Genomic DNA, 22,588 nt, shown 5'->3' with positions numbered 1-22,588 from the left:
AATGTTTAAATATATGATATACATCTTAAAGAACGTATGTTTGGTTACTAAGTCTCATAACAGATATATTACACATATATGTATGTGAGAATATTTTCAATATTGACAAACAGACGGAAAAAAGAAAGCATTCATAACTTTCTCACTGTCCTTAACAAAAGGGAATAAAAACATTATACACAATGAAAAATCAAATTCTACATCTTTATAGACCAACATCTTATATCTCACATTCTGTTAAATCTGAAAAATAATCATTTTCGAAAATCAATTTTTAAACACAAAGTGGAAGTATAAGAAATAAATGTAAAATTTCTAATGTCTTGGCTTGGAGATTGACAAAATTCCAAAATTCACTTTTACCTTTCTATGTGGTGTTTTTATCAACCTGTAATAAGTAAACCTTAGTAAATCTAACTTGAAACATTAAAATCTTAACTATGAATCTTTAGGGAAAATTGATGTGTACCCCAACTTATATTTAACAAAATTACCCCTTCTTTAGATTAAAATTAAGGGTGGAAAGTTTAAACAGTGCTAGCTAGTAACAACCATCCATGTTTTATAAACATTATTAATAACTTTGGGTCTTACCTCGCGTTTATATACCCTACAGTAACCATTATTACAATTAACAAAGAAAATCTAAAATTTTGTAATATTAGTTTTCTAGTGCGTTTCTAAGGTCAAAAATACGAACTAAAAAATAACACATCATTTGAAAAACATAAGATTTATTATTAAAATTGTTAGGCTATATCTAATATATTATTATTTTAAACATTTAACAAATATTATAAACAAAAATTAATAATGTTATACATTATTACAAAAAATAAAGGCATTATTTGATAAGTAACAAAGGTTAAATACTTTTATATTCACACTTTATACAATGTAAATTAAAAATCATATTATTAACCCTTAAAAATATATAGGAAAAAATTAATCAGGGTTCCTAAAATTTATAAATTTTTATCACATATTTTTAATATCTTAAGTTTTGTTTCTAAATAGGTCCTTTTTAAAATAATTTAGGCTAAAATAGGAAAAACAATAAGACAATCACAATATTAAAAAATATTTTTTTTTAATTTATTGATTTTGTGCGCTAAGACAACGGTTTTTATTCACATAAGTATTTAAATTTTAAAGGAGGACTCTCTATGTAGGGGAGGTTAATAGGTTAGCAACTTAAAATGATTCTACACTTTATTTACATCAAATCTAAAGGGGAAGGCGGTTGTGACACTTTTTGAAACCAAAACTAAAAGTCAAAGCCACTCAACTAAAAAAGTTACACCACTGAAATTTGGTATGGCAGTTGCTCTAAAGAGGTACAATGTGGAACTGTATGAAACGGCGGCAGAACCGCCGCTATCGCCGAATTGTTTTTAGGCGGGAAATGGCGATAGCGGCGGTTTTCTTCACAGTTTCACATTTTGCCTCTTTAAAGCGACTGTCATTCCAAATTTCAGTGCTGTAACTCTTTTTTAAGTTGAATTCCTATAGTTTTAGTTTCAAATAGTGTCACAACCGCCCCCTCCCTTTATTTTGGAGTTTTGAATGTAACGAAGAATTAGATTCATTATTAGCCTTTTTTAACTGTCACAAAGAGATAAGATTGTTTTAAAAAGCCTCCTCTTCATAAATAGTCCCTTAAGTTCCATAAAAGTCTTTTACCTTGTTGCATCACAAGAAAGCCTTAAAAATATCTAAATCAGATTGCATCCCATTTTAAGATTAAAGTCATTTCATTTATCTGATTTTATTTCAGATACACATTAGTTTAAATAGGTTTATTAAGGTTAGCTCATCTAAGTACTTGATAAATGGGGATCTACACTTGCCTAATCTCAGGTTTGTCACGGGGGATTACTTGGGCGATAAGGAAAACTTTAGTTTCTAATAGAAACACTATTTCAGTATGAAAATTTCACCCCCTTGTCATAGACGGTCAAGAAACCCCCCATTTAAACCCCACAAAATTTTTAAAAATACATTATACTACCCCCAATCAGACCTTTGAAACCTCTTATTTCACTCCCTCAAAATAAAAAGCTTGGACGTCCTTGCCCCCTGTACAGCTGAAATTGATAAAGTGTAAAACCCTCAACTATTACTTTACTATCACCTTAAATACAAAATGGTTATATGACACATAATAATAACACAGAAAAGCTAAGTTATTTTATAATATTCTGACTAAAACTAAATCAATAATTAACATATATATAAAAATCAACAAAATACAATCATAAAATGTGTGCATTTTTAGTTTCTAATCAAATACAGTTCAGATCTTTTTAGTTTTGTTAAAATACAGTTTATAAAATTTTGTTGTGGTACATACAAAATATCACTTGAGATTATGTTTTAATCAGCATCTAAATTTTGGTTAGGTTCTAAAATTAGTTTTGAAATAAAATAGTAAAACATATTAATAGAACGAAATGTCAATTAAGAATGGTAAAATGTTTTGTAAGGCTAGGTGAAATAAAATACAGGATTTCTAATTTCTGGCTTATCATATGTACAAAATTCAACAGGTACAACAAAAATAGATTTATCTTTAAAAAAAACTACATAAGGGGTCTTTTCCAAACAAACTAACCTCAAGCTAAATAATTGTGTTGAGGTTACCAAATAAGACCCTTCAAATGTTTTCAAAACATTTTAAAATTAAATACAACAAATATGTACAGTTTTACAGTACACAAAGATTCTTAAAAATTATTAAATTTGTGCTCTAATCAAATATACTGCTGTGCGCTCCTATCAGCTGTTGTTGTTTTTCATAAATCAGCTGATTTGATAATGTCAGCTGTTGTTAAAATCAGCTGTTGTTAAAATCAGCTGTTTTGCTGAAGAACACATTTGTTTTACATCAGCCTATTTGTTTGTGTCAGCTTCTGTAGTAGATTAATCCAACTAATTTGTTGCCATGTCTGTTATTGTACTTACATACACCTAATCAGCTACTTTGTACTGGTGATCAGCTGATTTCAAGTCAGCTGTTTGTTGTTTTGTTTATTCTTCATCACTCTGTACAGTTGTTGTGTGTGGTTTGTTGATGGAATTTTTTCTGTAATCCTGTCTTATCACATCTAAACTCTCCATTTGTGCCTAAATAGTATTTCAATCAAAATATGTAAAATTAAATTTTCACTGACAGACATGAAACCAGTATGTCCCTCAATGTCAATAATATGTAAAAGTGCAGTGTACTTTTAAAAAGAAACTAGCACAGTTTTCAAAGGGGTATAAGGGGGGCAGAAAATATAGACTAATAATAGCACCCAAATGCTGATATTAGGAAATAAAATAGCATAAAAGAAAACTGGAACTTATGTGAAGTTAATAAGTTATTGAATTGCTAGGCTTCAGACAAAAAAAAACCTTACTACTGGATATAATAGGATAATCTTAAACAAGTAGGCAATAAACACAGACAGAAATACTGGCTAACATTATTTATTTCTAGAGTATTATTTTAGTTTGTTTAAAATAGGGTTAGGCCGGATACTTTTTTTGCCGGATACCTGATATCCAGCTGATTTAAAATACCAGATATCTGGCCAACGCCGGATATCCGGCATTAGAAACCAGCTGGATATCCGGATAGTTTCAATATCTGGTATCCGTCCGGATATTGAAAATAGCCGGATATCCGGCCCAACCCTAGTTTTAAAGTTACATTTTTTATACCTTAATCAGCTTTGTATGTCTTTCTCTTTTCCCCTGAATCATCTTGAATGACATTTTGAAGCTTTCAAATGCAATTGTGCGCAAACCATTCACATCTGTCAAACTTTCAACCTGTAATAAATTAAATGAGAAGAAGGAAGAACTTCAAAAAGAATAATATGGCAGCATGTTAATAATGTGAAAATTATAAAAACAAATCATGGGATCATTAAAAAATGCAACATGAGCAGTTTAAAAATCCTTCAAAAGTAAAAAATTAATCGGAATGCTTGCTGACCAATTGCTAAGATCCCGTAAAGTTATCTGCTATAAAACATTAAAACGGGATTATAACGCTAAAATTAGTCACGAGTACAATATGAAACTGTGAAGAAACAGCCGCTGCCGCCGAAAGCTGCTACAGATGAAATCTTGGAGATGATTTTTTTTAATTGTTCAAGTGTGCAAAATTAGAGGATTTTTTATGAAAATGTACTTTATATGAAGAAAAAAAGTTTAATTTAAAGAAAATTAAAAGAGAGAAAATACATCTGTAAAAAAAAACTGTTTACCTCAGTCCTAAAAGTGTTGAAAATAGACATGTAATCTGTCTGCTTGATTAATTTATCCTCCATGTACTGCAGAATTGCCAAGGCATACCGGAACAAAACCTAAACATAAAATTTAGGGTATAGTCCCTTTCGTGGCAACGTCTCCTAAGCGGCGTTTCTTCGTATTTTCACAGTAGTTTTACTCCTATTTCTAAAACCTGCGGGGGGCTCTTTTCCAGTAGGGCCAATGGCCTAACCCTGCGTGGCAATCACCCAACCCAATATAACCTAACCCCTATCGAAAGCCATTTTGAAAATACGACGAATCGCCCCTTAAGAGGCGTTGCCACGAAAGGGACTATTCCTGTTGATTTACAAATAGTATAAAGGTTTAGGAAAGATTAAGCTATTTGTAACAAGGCAATCTTTATAAAAAATCTTGAAATGTGATTCCAGGACAATATGGCACAATATAATAATCTAATATTTAATTTACCGTTCGTTCGTCCCTTTGTTCTTTATTACTATAGGTTATGTTATTATTCTTATAACTTTCATATTTACTATGGTTGGCAATCCGTCCAATTTTGTGGCCAGATTCGGATTTTTAAAAAAATCCGCTCAAAAATGAAACGGAGTAATCCGTGGATTCCGGATTCTTATATTTTTTTGACGGATGTTCAGCCCCCATGATGATAAGAAAAATATTTTATGTAGATTAAAATTATTTGTAGGTAGGAAATGTTAGATACTGGTATTTTATAAACCATCTCCAAAAAAGTTTTAATAAAAGTACCCAAAGGTTTTAAACCAACGAATATGAGAACAATTACCTTAGATCCCTCGAATAGGAAAGCATCCCAGATGTGAAGATATGTATTGACAGGTAGACTATCCACAAACAGGCACAGGAACCAGTTGATGGAGAACAGGGCAGGATCCACGCCGTGGCTCTCCAGGTGGATAGCCAGGTCGGGCAGCTTCTCACACACCAGCTCTTTGAATACAGCCTAAAAGCAAAGACAATATTAGAAATTTTAATCAAGCTACTGGCTTTGCTTTAACCCTATATGGGAGAAGGGTTGGGGGGATAACCCAAACGTAGTTATCCCCCAAAATATATATAAATTTATCGTCTGTGGTCTTATCCCTGATAATATTATATTTCAATACAAAAATTTTTGACAGTTAAGAATACAACGTCAATGGGTTGAATATGACAATATCAAATTATTGACGTCATAGGAAATAATTTAAACACTTTATATTATATTTAAAAGATAAATTCTACAGTACGGCGGGGTATACGGAAAAAAACCTAGCTAAGAGGTAACAAACCGCTAAAAAGTTAAATGGTAATATAGAAACTAAAAATGCCACCTAAGTAGGTATATTTCAAATTAGTTTGAAGGCCAGAAGAACTCAAGGAAAATTTAACAAAAGAGACATAGGTATGTTTAATCTACTTTTTCTTTAATTCCTGGTCAGACTAAAAAAAGGGGGGGGGGTTAATGCAACCATTAAGCCGCCAGCCGTTAGCAGTTACTTTTCCAACTTTTTGTTCGATTTAGGGAAAATAGACCTACCAAATTGCCATTTAATCATTGATTATGAGATGGTTGCATTAAACCCCTCGACTCCCACCCCCCACCTCCGCCCCCTTAGCGTGGGAGTTGGAGAAAAGTTAATCTATTCTGTAATAAGGATAAACATACCTAATAATTCCAGACAAATCCGTATTAAAAATTTACAAAAACAATTTAGATATTATCTTTTTAATAAAAAGAAAAAAATAAGGATTACACCCTACATAAAAGCGAAGCTCTAACATCAGATCGCAGGACGAATGCTAGGAAGATGGGGGGCACAGTGGGATTTTTGGTCATTTTTTAAATTTCCTCAAATTTGAGTTAAATGTCCCAAAGGCTAGTATTGCCATTCAAAAGTTGCCATACAACAGATTTTTTTATATACTACAAAATTAGGCAAAATACAGCCGTTTTGCTGAACGTGGTCAAAGGAATATTTTTAAAAAGTGAATTTTTTCATTAAAATCATCATACATTGCTTTTCCTACTTTTTCCTAGAATAAATTGGTGTAAAAATCTGATTAAATGATATGTAACAATATTTCATTGATATAGACAGATGTTTCTACTTCAAAATGCCAAGAAAAATAAGAAAAGTTGTCATAAATCTGTAATTTAAAATCCAAGAACACCTCAAATTGCATCTTAAAATAACATGTATTTTTTACGTTTAAAGGTTTTTCTAACTTGGGGCTACGAGGTGCCAAAAGTTATTTAGGCCCTGATTAAATTCAAGTATTCATAATTCAAGATTAGTTCATAACTTTTGGCACCTCATAGCCCCAAAATGGTAAATTAGCTTTAAAAATGGACAAAATCTTAATCTTATTTATATATATCAAGTGCTATTATAAAGTCAAAATACCATCTTGGAAAGCGTTTAATATAATATATATATTTTACTAGAGGCTGCATCCCTATCAATTAATGGCTCTGTATTAAAGGAGTGAGAAGAGGTTTAAAAAATACCTTAAAACCTTCCTAGGACCTATGTAAATCTTTCTTAAAATGAAGAACTCAATCAGTTAGGTAGTTATTGAAATTTTAAGCTTAAGACTTAAAAACTTACTACTTTATATAATAAGATAAAAACCTATTTTTAGCACAACTAATCTATAAATCATAATGTCTGTATGTCTGTAAATCTGTCCATTTGTACGCAAGAAATGTTATTGGCGGAAACATGAATTTCTCAGTAGCTATTCAAGAGACATCTGAAAATGAATGTGAATATTCCCTACACTAATGAGCAGCCAGTTTATAATAAAATTAGTCTGTCAGTCTATTGTTAATTCTCTGACAGACAATTGATTTGTATTTTAAAAATTTCATTTACTTGGCTGTTATTTTCAATAAACAGCTGATTTTTATATAATAATAATTTTACCCATATCTATATCTTGATTGGTACGTCAGTATGTCTGTAATGCTCTAGCGGTCATCTTTCATAAAATGGCTTGACAATTAGATAAAATTTTTGTGCTAGTCTTAATAGGTTTAGAATAATTTTTCTCGTATTCATTTGAATCGGGTGGATAGGAACCGGATCTCATGAATACGAAAAAACTATGTCTAGCATCGTATTATATCCAGTTTTCTACGAATATAGAAATGTACAATCATAAGATTAAAACTAGTTTTTTTAGCCGGTGCCTTCGGCACCACAGGGCTAAAAAAACTAGTTTTAATCTTATAATTGTACATTCTATATCCGCGGAAAGCCGTTTATAATACAATATGAGAAATAACTATTATATGATACTTTTTGGAGCCAAGCTCAATATATATACATGAAGGTCATGCTGCCTGCCTATCTGAAATTGTTATGGTATACATGGTATCTAAGCCTGACAAACTAGCTTTTTTCTACATTTTTTGTCCGTCTGTTCTTATATAGCTCTGTGTAAAATATTTAATTATATTAAAGGTAAAATTTTCAACTATCAAGTGCTATTGGTCTCTAAATGTAATGGAATTAATCTTATAATCTACTTTCATTTACTCTATTACCTCAATGTTTGTCCAACTTTTTATATTTTTAACATTAAATATTACATTAACATTAAAAGATTTGAAAAATTTTGAAAAGTTTACAATATAACAAGAATGACAATATCCATAAGTAGCGAAGCACAAAAAAATTTGAATATACAAACCGGCAAAGTGGGGTGGTGGAGCAGTTGTTCAGTTGTCAGTCATAACAAAAGAGAGAGAGAGAGAGAGAGAGAGATTATGGAAAAACTCAAAAAAATCACAAAACCTCTAAAAAATGAGACTTATGTCTTTTGAAGAATGACCGACAGATAAACGGACAAAATAATGTATATAAATCTTCACTACAGCTGTGAAAATCACATTTCTTCTATGGCGTTACGGACTGATATGTTATATTTTTTAAGATGTTTAAAAAGTCATATATATGTATAAAAAAAACGTTAGGTAGAAATCATAATAATATACATAAGCTATAATACTTTTTGTTATTGATAATATGATCTAGAACAACACTCTTAGATATCCTATAATATAACCTAAAGTTTTTTTGTCTGAAGTTTAAGATCTCAATAAATACTGAAATTAGGTTCTCTAAATTAGTACTGTGTTGGTTTTATGCTATTTCATTTTTAGATTTAAGACTTTAGGGTATTTTTCTAGCCCTTCTCTGTCTCTTTTAATACAAAGCCCCTTGACTCCAGGGGCGCAGCCACTAGCACTTAATTTAAAGTAGATTCATTTGATTTGAAGAATATTCTTACCATAAACACCATGAATTAAAATCAGTTTATCGATTTGAGAACGTAAGTAAAATCATAAACAACATCACATATATTTTCTATTTTCATGGCATAATAGGGCTCGGCAGCCTGTATGCCTCAGGAAAACCCTTTACAATTTTAAAAATCAACTGAAAGTTTAAACTTGACCCAACTTGGCATTCCCTCTTATAAAGAAATTTTTTTAAAACATCAAAATGGATCTAAATTTGTGGCTTAGACACGGCTGACGCGCGGTTGCCGAGCCCTGTATGATATTGTTGAAAAACTATGTAATCGTAATCACCTTAATAAGACCTTAATGTTATAATAAGTTATAATTGAGGTGTAAGTCAGTGCTAAAAAACTTTTCTCTCCAAAATGAATTAAATTAGAAATTTTGAATTTTTAACCATTTGAGTAGGTTAGTTCTGGGGACATTTTTCTTATCCAGAATCACAATAATATGTGCATAATATGTTATATTATACAAGCCATTAACTGTATGTGATAGGTTTTAACTTTATTTTCATTTAATATAAGCTTTTGTTGGCATTTGTGACTGGTAAAGTTAAAAAATCCCCAAAATCGCCAAAAATTCCACTGTGGGGGGGGGGGGGCTGGGGGGAGTTTTACTTCTTTCCCGTAAAGGTATTTATTCTAGTAGTAGTTACTCTAATGGGGTACAATATGATTTAACTAGCCTATAGAGGCTTTGCCCCAAGAGGTAAGAGGTGCTGCAACCACTACTTTTAAATTAACTGTCTAAAAAATGGGGGAGTTTTTTTTTGTTTTTTGGGGGGGGGGTTGGGGGTGTCCTCCCCTCCTTCCCTCCAAGAAAATAACCACCACAGGACCAGTAGGTATATTCCCGAAAGAAAAGAATCCAATCGGTTCCGTGGTTACCAAGATCTTAAGGGACAGAATGAGAAAAGAACAGTATACTGTAATAATTCAATAATAATATATTAACCTGGTCAACTTGAACCCCAACTAGCTGTTTACAATAGTATGAACTTGGCATAAGGTTCTCAACAATATATACTAAGCACCAGAAATATTATATTTACCTGGTCAACTTGAACCCCAACTAGCTGTTTACAATAGTATGAACTTGGCATAAGGTTCTCAACAATATACACCAGGCACCAGAAATATTATATTTACCTGGTCAACTTGAACACCAACTAGTTGATTACAATAGTATGAACTTGGCATAAGGTTCTCAACAATATACACCAGGCACCAGAAATATTATATTTACCTGGTCAACTTGAACACCAACTAACTGTTTACAATAGTATGAACTTGGCATAAGGTTCTTACCAATATACACCAGGCACCAGAAATATTATATTTACCTGGTCAACTTGAACCCCAACTAGTTGTTTACAATAGTATGAACTTGGCATAAGGTTCTCAACAATATACACCAGGCACCAGAAATATTATAATTACCTGGTCAACTTGAACACCAACTAACTGTTTACAATAGTATGAAATTGGCATAAGGTTCTCAACAATATATACACTAGGCACCAGAAATATTATATTTACCTGGTCAACTTGAACACCAACTAGCTGTTTACAATGTATGAACTTGGCATAAGATTCTCAACAATATAGACCAGGCACCAGAAATATTATATTTACCTGGTCAACTTGAACCCCAACTAACTGTTTACAATAGTATGAACTTGGCATAAGGTTCTCAACAATATACACCAGGCAATTATATTTACCTGGTCAACTTGAACACCAACTAGCTGTTTACAATAGTATGAACTTGGCATAAGGTTCTCAACTCTATAAACCAGGCACCAGAAATATTATATTTACCTGGTCAACCTGAACCCCAACTAACTGTTTACAATAGTATGAACTTGGCATAAGGTTCTCAACAATATACACCAGGCAATTATATTTACCTGGTCAACTTGAACACCAACTAGCTGTTTACAATAGTATGAACTTGGCATAAGGTTCTCAACTATATAAACCAGGCACCAGAAAGCGTCCTCCTGCAAAATAATAATCAATTTCAAATTCCCGCCACAGGAAGGATACAGGAAAAGGGGCTCAGTAATTTTTGTCATAAATACATTTGTCATGAAAAATATGTCATAAAAGTACACTTGTCATAAAAACATTTATCATAAATACATTTGTCATAAAGGTACGCTTGTCATAAAGGTACATTTGTCATAAAGGTACCGTTTGTCATAAAGATACATTTGTCATAAAGGTGATTGAAGAAATATTTTGTGTTCTATTGTTCTTTTCAAACCTTTCACTATAATAATTCTAAGCTAATAAAACTCAAAAAGGCATGACTACTTAGGTATAAACCTAAGATTGAAACTATGGCTAATCAATCAATTAATCAATGCAGAATGTTTATGAAATTGCAAGGGAAGATCAATTTAAGGTGCATTGCCCCTTCTCTATCTTCTGATTTTTGTGAAGAGTTTATTTATTTTAATGAACCTACTATGTACTAAATAAAGAATGAATTATTGGGGGGGGGGGGGGGGGATTACTTTGGTAGCACTACTAAACCTTTATCTAAACCTTCAATGTAAATCATTTCTTTAAATGCTAAGATTAAGATAAAGTGCCTAACTTAATATATTACAAATTTAGTTTAAAGGTTGCGTGATAAAATGATTAGCACATATTGCAACAAACATCTAACCTCGTTCATGAAGAGTAGGGCAATAGCTGCAATCCTGTTGAAACCTTGGCAGTACTCCACCTCCGGGTTGTGCAGACTGTACGCCAGCAATACTCGCCGCAACTTAGGAATACCTAAAATATACAATTTCACCTGTGATTCACAGCTAGCTTAAGCCAGGTACAGGTTTACCTGAGCACGCCAAAGAAACTAACTAGCAGGGGTGTTCTAGGAAGGTATTGTGAGTTCATAACTACTCTTTCTTAAATCGTAGCTGTAGCTTCCCTACTATGATTTTTTTTAAAATATATTTTCTTGGCTGCTGGGTTTCAATTTTACTTTCTACTATAATTATGAAATGAATTGTTTATTTCAGCGAGCTAGTTTACAAAGTTTAAAGAGCAAATCTAACTATTAACTGGATATTTCAATCATATAATCCAATTCATCAATGAAAAATAATAAAAAATTTATATTCTTTTACTAATTATAAAATTTTTAAATAAGATACTTTCAAAGTTATATGATCTACATTTAGGCTAATAAACCATCCTTATCTTTAATTTAATTTATGAAAGCAATGATAAAAGCCTGGTGAATCTGTATCAGATTGTCCCAGAATATTTTTGAGACAATTCTGAAACACCAAGTCTATTTTTCATTTCTCTACTGCAAATTATATCTTTGAAGTCAAAGATAAACAAGATTATTTTAAACTTAATCATCTAAACTATAATATTTCTGAAACAAGTAAAACTGAAATAATCCCTACACTAACATTCAAATATGGCATGGTCTGTGTCCATTGTGGCAAAAAAGATAAGGAGAGTAGGTGATACTAAAATAGTTTACATAGTATAATTAATTCTTTAAAAATGCGCTGTTAGAGCTATACTACACAACAAGAACAAACTTCTTAGTAGAAAATATATTTCACTTTATTCAAGCCTTCTCAATTTTAATCATTTGAGAGTTTCTGTATATTTAATGCATGTGAACAATAACATTAACAACCCTGTGTTTCCAACTGGCACATGCAGTACATGTTGAAATATCTTAAGTAGTGCCAAAAAAAATACTGGTAATTTAACTAAATTACTTGCTATTAGTAATTGTGAAGATCTTATTCTGCAAAGAAATACCTGCTCAGATGATAAAACAGAACAGAAATGCAATTGTAATATTAGTTTGACTGCAAGATTCCAAAGATTGAAAAAAAATTACGGGTCTGTATAGATCATCTAAATTAGTATCTCAGATTCTAAATAATAAAACACCTTAAAAAAAGAAAAGACCTTCTTTAATAATTTGTTCAACAAACAAGAAATAGGTTCTGGAATCAATAATCAAAGTAATTTGAGTCAATTATCTAATCATATTGTTTAACATGCACTGATATTACCTGTCAGAAACTCTCAAATGATTAAAATTGAGAAGGCTTGAATAAAGCAAAATATAATTTCTATTATGAAGTTTGTTCATGTTGTGTAGTATAGCTCTAAAAGAATATGAATTTTTTAATTATTTTTCATTGATGGATTGGATTATATGATTGAAATATCCAGTTAACAGTTAGATTTGCTCTTTAAACTTTATAAACTAGCTCGCTGAAACAAACAATTCATTTCATAATTATAGTAGAAAGTAAAATTGAAACCCAGCAGCCAAGAAAATGTATTTTGAAAAAAATCATAGTAGGGAAGCTACAGCTACGATTTAAGTAAGAGTGGTTATGAACTCACAATACCTTCCTAGAACACCCCTGCTAGTTAGTTTCTTTGGCGTGCTCAGGTAAACCTGTACCTGGCTTAAGCTAGCTGTGGATTCAAGTACACTAAGTTAAAGCACCAATTCGTTAAAATAATAAAATAAAATATTAATAAAATTACGAAAAAGGTAGTTTTCAAACTAATATTATGGACCGTTTAATAATTAGCAAGAAGATACTGAATATTGGCCTCGATGATTGGGGTGTAGCTACTATTTCGTAAAAAAAAGCATAAATATTAAAAAAAAATTACGAATAAGGTAGTTTTCAAACTAATATTATGGACCGTTTAATAATTAGCAAGAAGACATTGAACAAAAAGGTTCAAATCAAATTTGTCCCTAAGACTCAGGTAACAAGATGCACCTGCTTGTGGGCCAATAAATTCCTCCTACTTTTTATTGTCATGCGAACACATCTATAGTATAGATGTATCTATATACAACTACCTCCCTCCTTTCTCAAAGACCTCTTTCGTCTGCTTTTAAATCATTTTCTGCTACTTGGCTGTGTTAATATAAGCGACACCATTGGTTGATTTTCAATGCCCCTATAGAAAGGTTGCACAAGGCGGTTGCGATGGGGAGATACAGTTATTCAAACCTTTATTCCTCTAGTTTTTTACTTTAATGTCATGCGCTTGATTTAGCATAATTTAGACTGCTGTACAAATTTGCATAGATAAGAATACAAGCCCAGAGAAAGCGTACAAACCTGAAGAATGTGGAGATTCATAGTGTTTGTTATTTGGTAAGGTTCTCAGGAGGTCAAGCTCTATTTGTTTAGCCGCTGGACACATCTGGGGTCCAGGACTGTAGTTACTTAGTAAGGCCTGGAACAAAAAAACATTTAAATAGAGTTTGAATATTGGCTACTCGTCTATCTGAACATTATATTGGTACACTTCTCCGAAAAAAGTTAAATTTAAGTACAACCTTTAGTCCCCCCCGCCCCCCCCCCCTAAAAAAAACAAAAACTACTAGCTACTAAGTAATTAAATCATGGATTCCATATAAATTTAGGGCAAACTCACTATAAAATTGTTCGGGTATAGTCCCTCTCGTAGCAACGACCCTTAAGGGGCGTTTCTTCGTATTTTGAAAGTAGTTTTCTCCTATTTCTAGCCCCTGCGGGGGCTCTAACCCTTCGGGGCCAATTAACTAACCATGCGGGGCAATCACCTAACACAATATAACCTAACCTAACCTAAAAAAAACCTATCAAAAGCCATTGTGAAAATACGACGAATCGCCCCTTAATTGGTGTTGCCACGAAAGGGACTATACCCCATTATTCTAGGCCTGTGTTATAAAAATTCTATCTATTAACCTGATAATAATCTGGTTGAAGTTTGCCCGCAACTCCCTTCTCCACAATAGCTTTCCATACACTTCCCCTGTCACATTATCACATACATTACTTGTCAAATCTTTGTCCACCTGATAGATCTAGTTGGGTTGGAACGGATATCCGGCCATTTTCAATATCCAGCCGGATACCCTTTATTGAGGCTATACGGAAACAGGATATCCGGCTGGTTTTAAAATGCCGGATATCCAGTAATTTTCCGGATTTCGAACGTTGGCTAGATATCCGGCCGGATACCGGATATCCGACATTAGAATCCAGCCGGATATCCGGTATCCGGCCATAAAAGTATCTGGCCCAACACTAGTCTATATCCTTAATTTCTTAATTTGACCAATAGGAAAACAATGTAAGAACAAAAGGATTACAACGTGTACACATTTTGGATTTGTTATTTGTTAATTTCATCTATTTCAGCATTTCAAAGATTTTTAGCTTCATACAGAAAAACCTTAATCTATAATACAAAGTAGAAATGTCTGTCTGTCTGTTTGTACGATCTTGCTAATTTCTAAACCGATCGGGTTTTCCTTTACAAGGTAGCTTCTCATAGGTCCCAGAAAGGTACTATTTTCTTGGGGGTGGAACACCCCCAACCATCAAAAAAAAAATATGAAATTCATGAGGCAAAGCCCCTAGAAGCTAGGGGCAAAGCCGCTCGTACTTTATATTTTAGGAGGAAATTTTTTTCTTTATTATTTAGGTAATTTTTGGTTCAAAGTATATTTCAAGTGATGTATATGTAGTTGCCTGAGGTTAATGGGTATCCCCTTTCTAATGAGAGACTTCATATCTGGGGTGATTGTGAGGGTGTCTGGCCGCTCAAGGCTGCTCAATACTGACTCCCAGTTCTTCCTAAAATAATTGGATGTGTGTTCTATGCTATTGTTTAGCGTTGGGCCGGATATCCAGTCGGATATTGAAACTATCTGGATACCGGATATCCGGCTGATTTATAATGCTGGATTTCCAAGTATCCGGCTGACTTCTAATTCCGAAATTTCCGGTAATCCGGCTGGATATCCAGAAATTTGCCGGATATTGGGCCAATTTCAATATCCGGTCAAATACCGAATATCTAGCATTATAAAACGGCCGGATATCCGGCATCCGGTATCTGGCCAAAATAAGTATCCGGCCCAACTCTACCATTGTTGCAGTTTTGAGAATATGGAATGAAATATAATTCAAGAAGTAGTAGAAGGAAATCTTTAATATTTTCCTTCCAGGGATTATAAAGAAGACATTAATCACCTTCAAAACTCGCCCATTAATCTCTTCTAATCATTCTACCTATCCTTTTACTAAATATTTAATTAAAACAATAGGAATTATAATCAAAACCACAAAGAATACATGTAAAATAAAATTTTTGGGAAAAAAATAAATAATTTTTCTTCCTAAATATACTAAGAAGTTAAAAGATTGATTCTTTAAAACAGCGCTGCGGAGCCGTTTGATTTTGGTGCGGCTCCGGCCTAAAAACTCGCCACATTTTTCCCCCCACGTATATTTTTGACTTTTCATGGTTTTAAAAGTAAAATTTTTGATAAAAATGGATTTGAAAAACTTAAAAAGGGCATTTGCACATGACAAAACAGAGTTACCAAATTATAATTTATAAAAAATCTCTTTATTTATCTAGTCCGGAGCCGGAGCCGTTTTTTAACGAAAATTACGGCTCTGGCTCCAGCAAAATATGGCGGCTTTACGGCTTCCGGTTCCGCAACACTGCTTTAAAAGTACTTGCTCTTAAACATATTATTGATCTATCTTATCTCAATACATAAAAACTTTACACAAATCCTTATAATAAAGTAACAGGAAGTGTGTTTGTCTGTCTGTTTGATTGGACAGAGGGATCTCGCTAACTGCTGAACCGATCTGGTTCTCTCTAACAGGGTAGCTTCTCATAGGTCCCAGGAAGGTTTATAACTAATTTGGGGAAAGGTACCACCACCCTCCCAAGAGAAATCGCCCCTAAAAAAATTCCCCTTCCCACAAAAAAAATGCTTAATTGAAATTCCCCCCCCCCCCTGATTTTTTTATACTTTTTCTTTTCAAATCTAAAATACCTAATAGATTGGGTTATCAAATTCGACTCTCCCCTCCTCAAGTACCCCTAGATGCCTCTAGGGGCGTAGCAGCTAGTATAATATATCTTACTTGTATTCTTCTTCAGACACAGCATCAAGATTAGCTGTGTGCTTCTTTAATCTTTCAGCTCTGTCCTCAAGACTAAGTCCACTCTCCTCGCACAAGCGGAATCCAAATCTTAAATTGATTAATAAGTTATGTCTTTTCGAAGCTGAATAAAAACTTTAATCTAAGAAAAATTAAAGTATTTTATATTTGTTGTTAAATTAGATTGCTATTGCTGCTCTACTAATGAATACATCTGAGGTTGATTAAAAAAAAACTTTTTGGCTCACTCCCTCACTAAAATTAGCGAGGCTCGCTAAATATTTTTGTGAAAAATCCCTCCAAAATCGCATTAAAAATCTACAAAATTTTGTTTAATTTTTGTAGATTTCTAATTTAATGCGATTTTGGAGGATTTTTCACAAAAACTTTTTGCAAGCCTCACTAATTTTAGTGAGGCAGTTAGCCAAAACGTTTTATAGAATCCACCTCTGTTCTTGAAACTATAGCTTTTACTCCTAGCATCAAGGGACGAATGTAAAAAACGCCATTAAAAAAATTTTTATTAGTTAGTGTAACATGTGATACTTTAATTTCTTTCATTATTTTTTTGGGGGGGAAGGGTATTTTCGAAGGGGGTGCCCCCACTACGAACCTAAATATAGTTTAAAACCATCACAGCTAGTTTTATTCTTTAAAAAAAGCACAACCTAGTAGCTTCTCCGATTAAGGAGATCTTATGGCACAAAAGAACAGACGAACAGCCATCGTTCTACTTTCTTTTTTACCTGTCACACTCTATTGAATGAGAATTAAGGCTGGGCCTTTCAGAATTATCGACAATGTCTTTCAGCAGGTGGCCAACCATTTCCTGTCTGCTTGCTGAAACCATCACCTATAAAATTTGGATTTAAGTAAAGCATTTGACTCAGTCATTAAAAAAAATACTGATACAAAGAATTTTTTTGGAAATATTATCACAAATAATCTTGGTAATTATTGCTAATTTTACCTTAGTCTTTGTTTCATTTGTAAGATAAAAACATCTTAAGGAAAATACATTATAGTAAATTTTTAAGACAAGGAGGGCAGGTTTAAGTGTATAATGTGGGTAAGTGAGATGATCTCCCAATATGAAAAAGTAGGTAAAAATGACAGGACGTAAAAAGGGGGAAAGATACAACTTTCCAATCTAAGTAACTGGGATATACAGTTTTTCCCTAAATATATCAACCCCCCCCCCCCCACTCCTCCCTAACAAACACACACTCATTAAATCTCTGTGCACGCCATCAAACTGTGGCAAACCTGAGGGTTATGAAGCTCGTTGAGAAGAAGAAGGTATTTTGACTGGATTTGATAAAATTTTGCTTCCCAATCACTCGCCTCTATGAACAGTTTTTGTTCCCTGGAAAAAAAATTCGTTGATTTTCTTAAGAGTTTATAAGAGCGCATCCATCTGTACGCAACTGAATTAAATAGATTAAAATTAAAACTAAGAAACGTTGTACTAATCTTAAGTTATAGTACACTAAAGTTTACTAAAACAAATATCAAAAGCATAATGGAGGAGAAAAAATCTAGTTAATATCAGTTTGATTAATTTCAATTTCATTAGAAACTGTTGTTGTGTTTTTAATTTTGCTGGCCTCTTAAATAAGGCAATTAAATGTAATTTAATCAAATTAATTTATTTTCCTTCTCTCAGAAGATAAATTAAATTCGCAAAACCATAGCTCAACAGCCGCGTAGCATTACGGACGAACCCTCAGAAAAAGTGAATTATAGAGTAGCTTAACTTTTATAAATGGAATACGTTTTCCAGTAAGGCTTCAAAACCTATTAATATCCATTAGAACCAGTTCCCAGCCATAATGTTACGGACAATTTTTCACGAATATTAAAATAATAATCATAAAATTAGTACCAGTTTTGTTACACTGGGCCTTCAGAAATAACATACCTGTCTATGGCTTGTTGTCTCAGCTGATTTAGTTCCAGTACTTCTTTGTTTAATAACCGGTTTTGCATTGTGTATGCCTTTACTGTGTCTTCTAATAGCTCTTTAGCCTAATAAAATGTATCATCGTTAATTGAGGCATTTGATTTTAGAATTGTCGATTTAAAACGATGCAAGATGATTCCTAAAATAGTTAGGTACGATTTCGAAAGCCCACCAACAATATCATGTTCTTAAGTAGTTTTGCAACAAGTTTCCTTACAATTCAGTTTAGACTTACATTCATATTCCGTTCTGACAATTTACAAGCGTTAATGTTCGTTTGTCCTTCCGTAACAGAGCTTTGCTTTGGCTTTTTGAACTTTGTTCTTCATAATAAAGAGTAAATCCTTTTTTCATGATAGAAAAATATACCAACAATAGAAATAAAAATTAAGTTTCGCAACTACTAGATAATTTTAATTTGGCCGGATATCCGGACAGATACTGGATATTGAAACTATCCGGATACAGGATATCCGGCTGATTTCTAATGCCTGATATGAGGTTATCTGGCCGGATACCGGTAATTTGTCGGATATCGAACGTTTGTCATATATCCGGTCGGATATCCCGATATCCGGCATTATATATCAGCCGGATATCCGGTATCCGGCCAAAAAAGTATCCGGCCCAACCCTAATTTTGATGTCAAAAAGCAAAAAATTAACCTTATCCGCTTCTGTTTGTGTTCCAACTGCTACTTTTTCAGAATAGTAGAATGTTGTTCCATTTGACATTGGCGGCGTTACCTAGATTTTAAAAATGTTAAAGTAAAAAGTAGATGGATGTCTGTGTGTGTAGCAAAGGATCTCTCTAACCGCTGAACCAGTATGGTTCTCCTTTACAATGAAGCTTATCGTAAGTCCAAAAAGGTTTATAATAATTTAATGAGAGGTTACCACCACCTTTCAAAGGGAAAACTGAATTTTGATTGGTTGATTCCAAATTAGTAGTATCCAAACTTTTCAACCAATAATTTTAATAATTTTGTTCAATATCATTGAGAATTTACATCAATTAAATACCTAGCATATTAATATTTTTGATAATATTAAACGCATTCAAAAATAAAATTCAAAATTTAATCTAAAATATGAGTACACTTTCAAATGTGAATAATATTTCTTTTAAATACTTATATGATCTCGGTTACATAATATCAAATATTATACAAAATCCTTACATAAGAAAAATGCTTATTCTGCACAAGAATTGAAAAAAGCTTATTCAGAATTTCCGCGTACTCGTTCCACCAAAACATTTAATTAATTTCCCAGAAATTCAATTCTACAGAAATTTTTACAAGAAGAGCTAACGTTTAAAGAGAGCTAGCTATCATTAAAATTGTTCAAAGAGGAGCTTTTTCATATTTAAGGTCAGTTCATGCATCCGTCTATAACAGATAGTTCTTATCGCTAATTTAGACATATCATAATTGTCCTATTGAATTTAAACCTCACCATAATGATTTATGCAACAGTAAGGTACGATTTTGAAAGCGTAGCAGCTCTAAAATCGTTACCAGAAAGTCTTTTTTTTATCTAATATGAGTTCTGTTCATGTTTGATTGTCCTACCGTCTGTTTTAGAGCTCAGCTTTTATGGATCTTGTCATCTTTGTTTGTATTAAGTTAAAGGTGAATCAATATGGTTTACTGTATAAGGCACTTGCTTATAGTAGTTAATTTAAGTCTACCAGAGGTAGCACTAATGAGGTATTAGAGTAAAACACTAAAGGGAGAAAGGGTTAAATAACTGTATTTTCCCATCGCATCAACCTTGTGCAACCTTTCTATTGGGTCATTGAAAATCAACCAATCAGCCAAATAGCAGAAAATAGTTTAGAAGCAGACGAAAAAGGTCTTTGAAAAAGGAAGGGAGGCAGTTGTCTGTATATACATCTATATATAGATCTGTTAAAAAGGTTATGATTTGACTTACTGTTGTTATTGAAAACATAAATGTTTGATGCTAGCTAAGATGCTAGGAGCTTAGCCGCTAGCATCTTGGGATTTCGTTTTTAAAGGGGGGGTTGGGGGAGGTAACAGAAAAGTAGTCCTGAACCATTCCAATGCTTAAATTCAAAAACATAATAGCACAAAACCATTTCGGGATCTTTGTGAAGCAAATCTTCTATAAAAAATCAGAAGTTAGCAAGATCTTAACGTACAAACAAAAAATTATAATGTTAATGTTAGTAAAGTTAATAATTAACCTGGTTAATTTTATCCTGAAGCTCAATTTCATGCAGAGAATTTGTTAATTTGACTATAGACTTGTCTTTAGCTTGTAAAAGTTGGAAATAAGTTCCGGCCTCAGCCTCCAACTTGCTAATCCTCTCCTGCAAACATGGTTAGTAGAAATTAGGGTTGGGTCGGATATCCGGTTTTGCCGGTTATCCGGCCATAATCAATATTCGGCCGTACACCGGATATTAAAACTATCCAGATACCGGATATCCGGCCAACAAAGTATTTAGCCCAACCCTAATATTTTAAATTATGTTAGATTAAAAATACTTCTATCAATTTCCCAATCTTCAGAATCTTAAAATAATACAGAAAGAAAATTGTTAAATTATGTGAAGTTTGCGTTCCGAATCTCCTACTTATTTCATCAGAATCTTTTTTCTAACAAGCAAATTAAAAATCCATAAAATGACATAATGCTAAAGATCACAGTGCGGGCAAAACACAGGATAAAATCGCAATTAAATCCTATTTTTTTTCTTTTAATTGCCCCATTTTGTAGTACTCTATCTCTCTATCCATAATTATTATAATCGTGCAAATTTTGAAGAATACCTGTAATTGGTCCATGTTGCTTTGGGAATCTACCAATTGCCGATCTTTCTCTCGTAGTATATCCAAAATTTCACCTAAAAAATTAATAAATCAACATTAGAATTTCTAGCTGTTTACATGCAAATTAAAAATGTAAATATAGATCTATGCTGCAAATAAAAATATATCACAACTTTCAGTTGTATTTAATTATCAGCCCTAGATAAGGAAGTATGAGGGTAAAATAGTGATTGTAAATACTGATCATACATTAGTTGGGTTCTCGCAACCCAATTGAAACCCAACTTTTGTCCTTCCTATGAAGGGCAACCCAAGTGAAACCCAACTTTAATCCTCCTGGGCCACCCCCTAAAAATAAGGAGAGGGGCCACATATCGCAGCTGAGGAGCTGAAAAGTACTGCATGTATGATCACACGTTAATAAAAGATCTTACCATCTGTAGTTTCAGAATTGAGGCTTCTCAACGTGTCAAGCTCTTTTTGAAGTGTCTATAGAAAAACAGATCATTCTTTCCTGGTTTCTTTACTTATAAGATTTTCTATTTCAAAGAAAAATACCAATCCTGTTATATAAGAAGATTATTTTGATTGAAACTTACGATTTCAATAACTACTAAACTGATTAAGTTCTCCTTTCAAAGAAAGCTTCACAAATGTCTTGGGATGGTTTTTAGCTAGGTTTATTTTAGATTTAAGCCTTGAATATTTTTCTGCACGAATAAATAGAAGATGCTAGGTGGTTAGAAGCTATAGTGAGTATATATACAAACGTCAAAAAAGCTGCGTCTCTAAAATTACTTTTTGCTTTTACAAGACTTGTTTGCAAATTGTTTGCAAGTATGATTTGTTCCTTAATCTGTGTTTGTAGTGTTGTGATAATTTCTCTACAAGCTGAGGCATCCTCCTGGCTTGCCTAAATAGATACATATATTATTGGATTATTTAAATATCATATTTAATAAATATTTATTACTTTTAAGTACATATTGCCTATTATGTGTTAGCCATTAGATACCTCCCCCTTTTCTTATTATGCAAAAAATCACCCCATGCTACTTTCTTACCTACAATGAGCGAAAAATGTATTTTATGCTTATACATACACTCTACAGTTCGAATATATTAAAGAATCATTTTAATATAGGTATGTCTCTTTATTTTAAACAAACCAACTGATGATTTGTTAAAATTAAACAATGAAACACTGTGTATTGGACTTATCAAATAAAAATAACATAAATAAATAAACTG

General features: G+C 32.7%; 1 protein-coding gene across 2 annotated transcripts in view; it reads right to left on the bottom strand.

Moving 5' to 3' along the window:
* Positions 1-717: 717 nt before the first annotated feature.
* LOC145313036 (TBC1 domain family member 2B-like) overlaps positions 718-22,588 on the bottom strand; it is a 78,199-nt gene continuing 56,328 nt past the window's right edge. For both annotated transcript variants that reach the window (XM_080152273.1, XM_080152274.1), the window contains 18 exons: positions 22,190-22,250; positions 21,772-21,828; positions 21,338-21,411; positions 20,749-20,874; positions 19,203-19,283; positions 18,496-18,602; positions 17,841-17,940; positions 17,321-17,427; positions 16,557-16,664; positions 15,141-15,245; positions 14,352-14,418; positions 13,737-13,854; positions 11,276-11,388; positions 10,509-10,601; positions 5,072-5,248; positions 4,260-4,358; positions 3,709-3,819; positions 718-3,126 (listed from right to left, as the gene is read on the bottom strand). In XM_080152273.1, coding sequence (XP_080008399.1) covers positions 3,031-3,126; positions 3,709-3,819; positions 4,260-4,358; positions 5,072-5,248; positions 10,509-10,601; positions 11,276-11,388; positions 13,737-13,854; positions 14,352-14,418; positions 15,141-15,245; positions 16,557-16,664; positions 17,321-17,427; positions 17,841-17,940; positions 18,496-18,602; positions 19,203-19,283; positions 20,749-20,874; positions 21,338-21,411; positions 21,772-21,828; positions 22,190-22,250 — 1,800 coding nt within the window. In that variant the 3' untranslated portion in view covers positions 718-3,030. The remainder of the gene's footprint in view (positions 3,127-3,708; positions 3,820-4,259; positions 4,359-5,071; positions 5,249-10,508; positions 10,602-11,275; positions 11,389-13,736; positions 13,855-14,351; positions 14,419-15,140; positions 15,246-16,556; positions 16,665-17,320; positions 17,428-17,840; positions 17,941-18,495; positions 18,603-19,202; positions 19,284-20,748; positions 20,875-21,337; positions 21,412-21,771; positions 21,829-22,189; positions 22,251-22,588) is intronic.

Source organism: Acartia tonsa, chromosome 3 (genome assembly GCF_053477335.1).
Source record: "Acartia tonsa isolate MP-2025a chromosome 3, ASM5347733v1, whole genome shotgun sequence".
NCBI lineage: Eukaryota > Metazoa > Arthropoda > Copepoda > Calanoida > Acartiidae > Acartia > Acartia tonsa.
The sequence above is the reverse complement of the archived record's forward strand: the minus strand, read 5'-3'. Positions and strand labels throughout refer to the sequence as shown.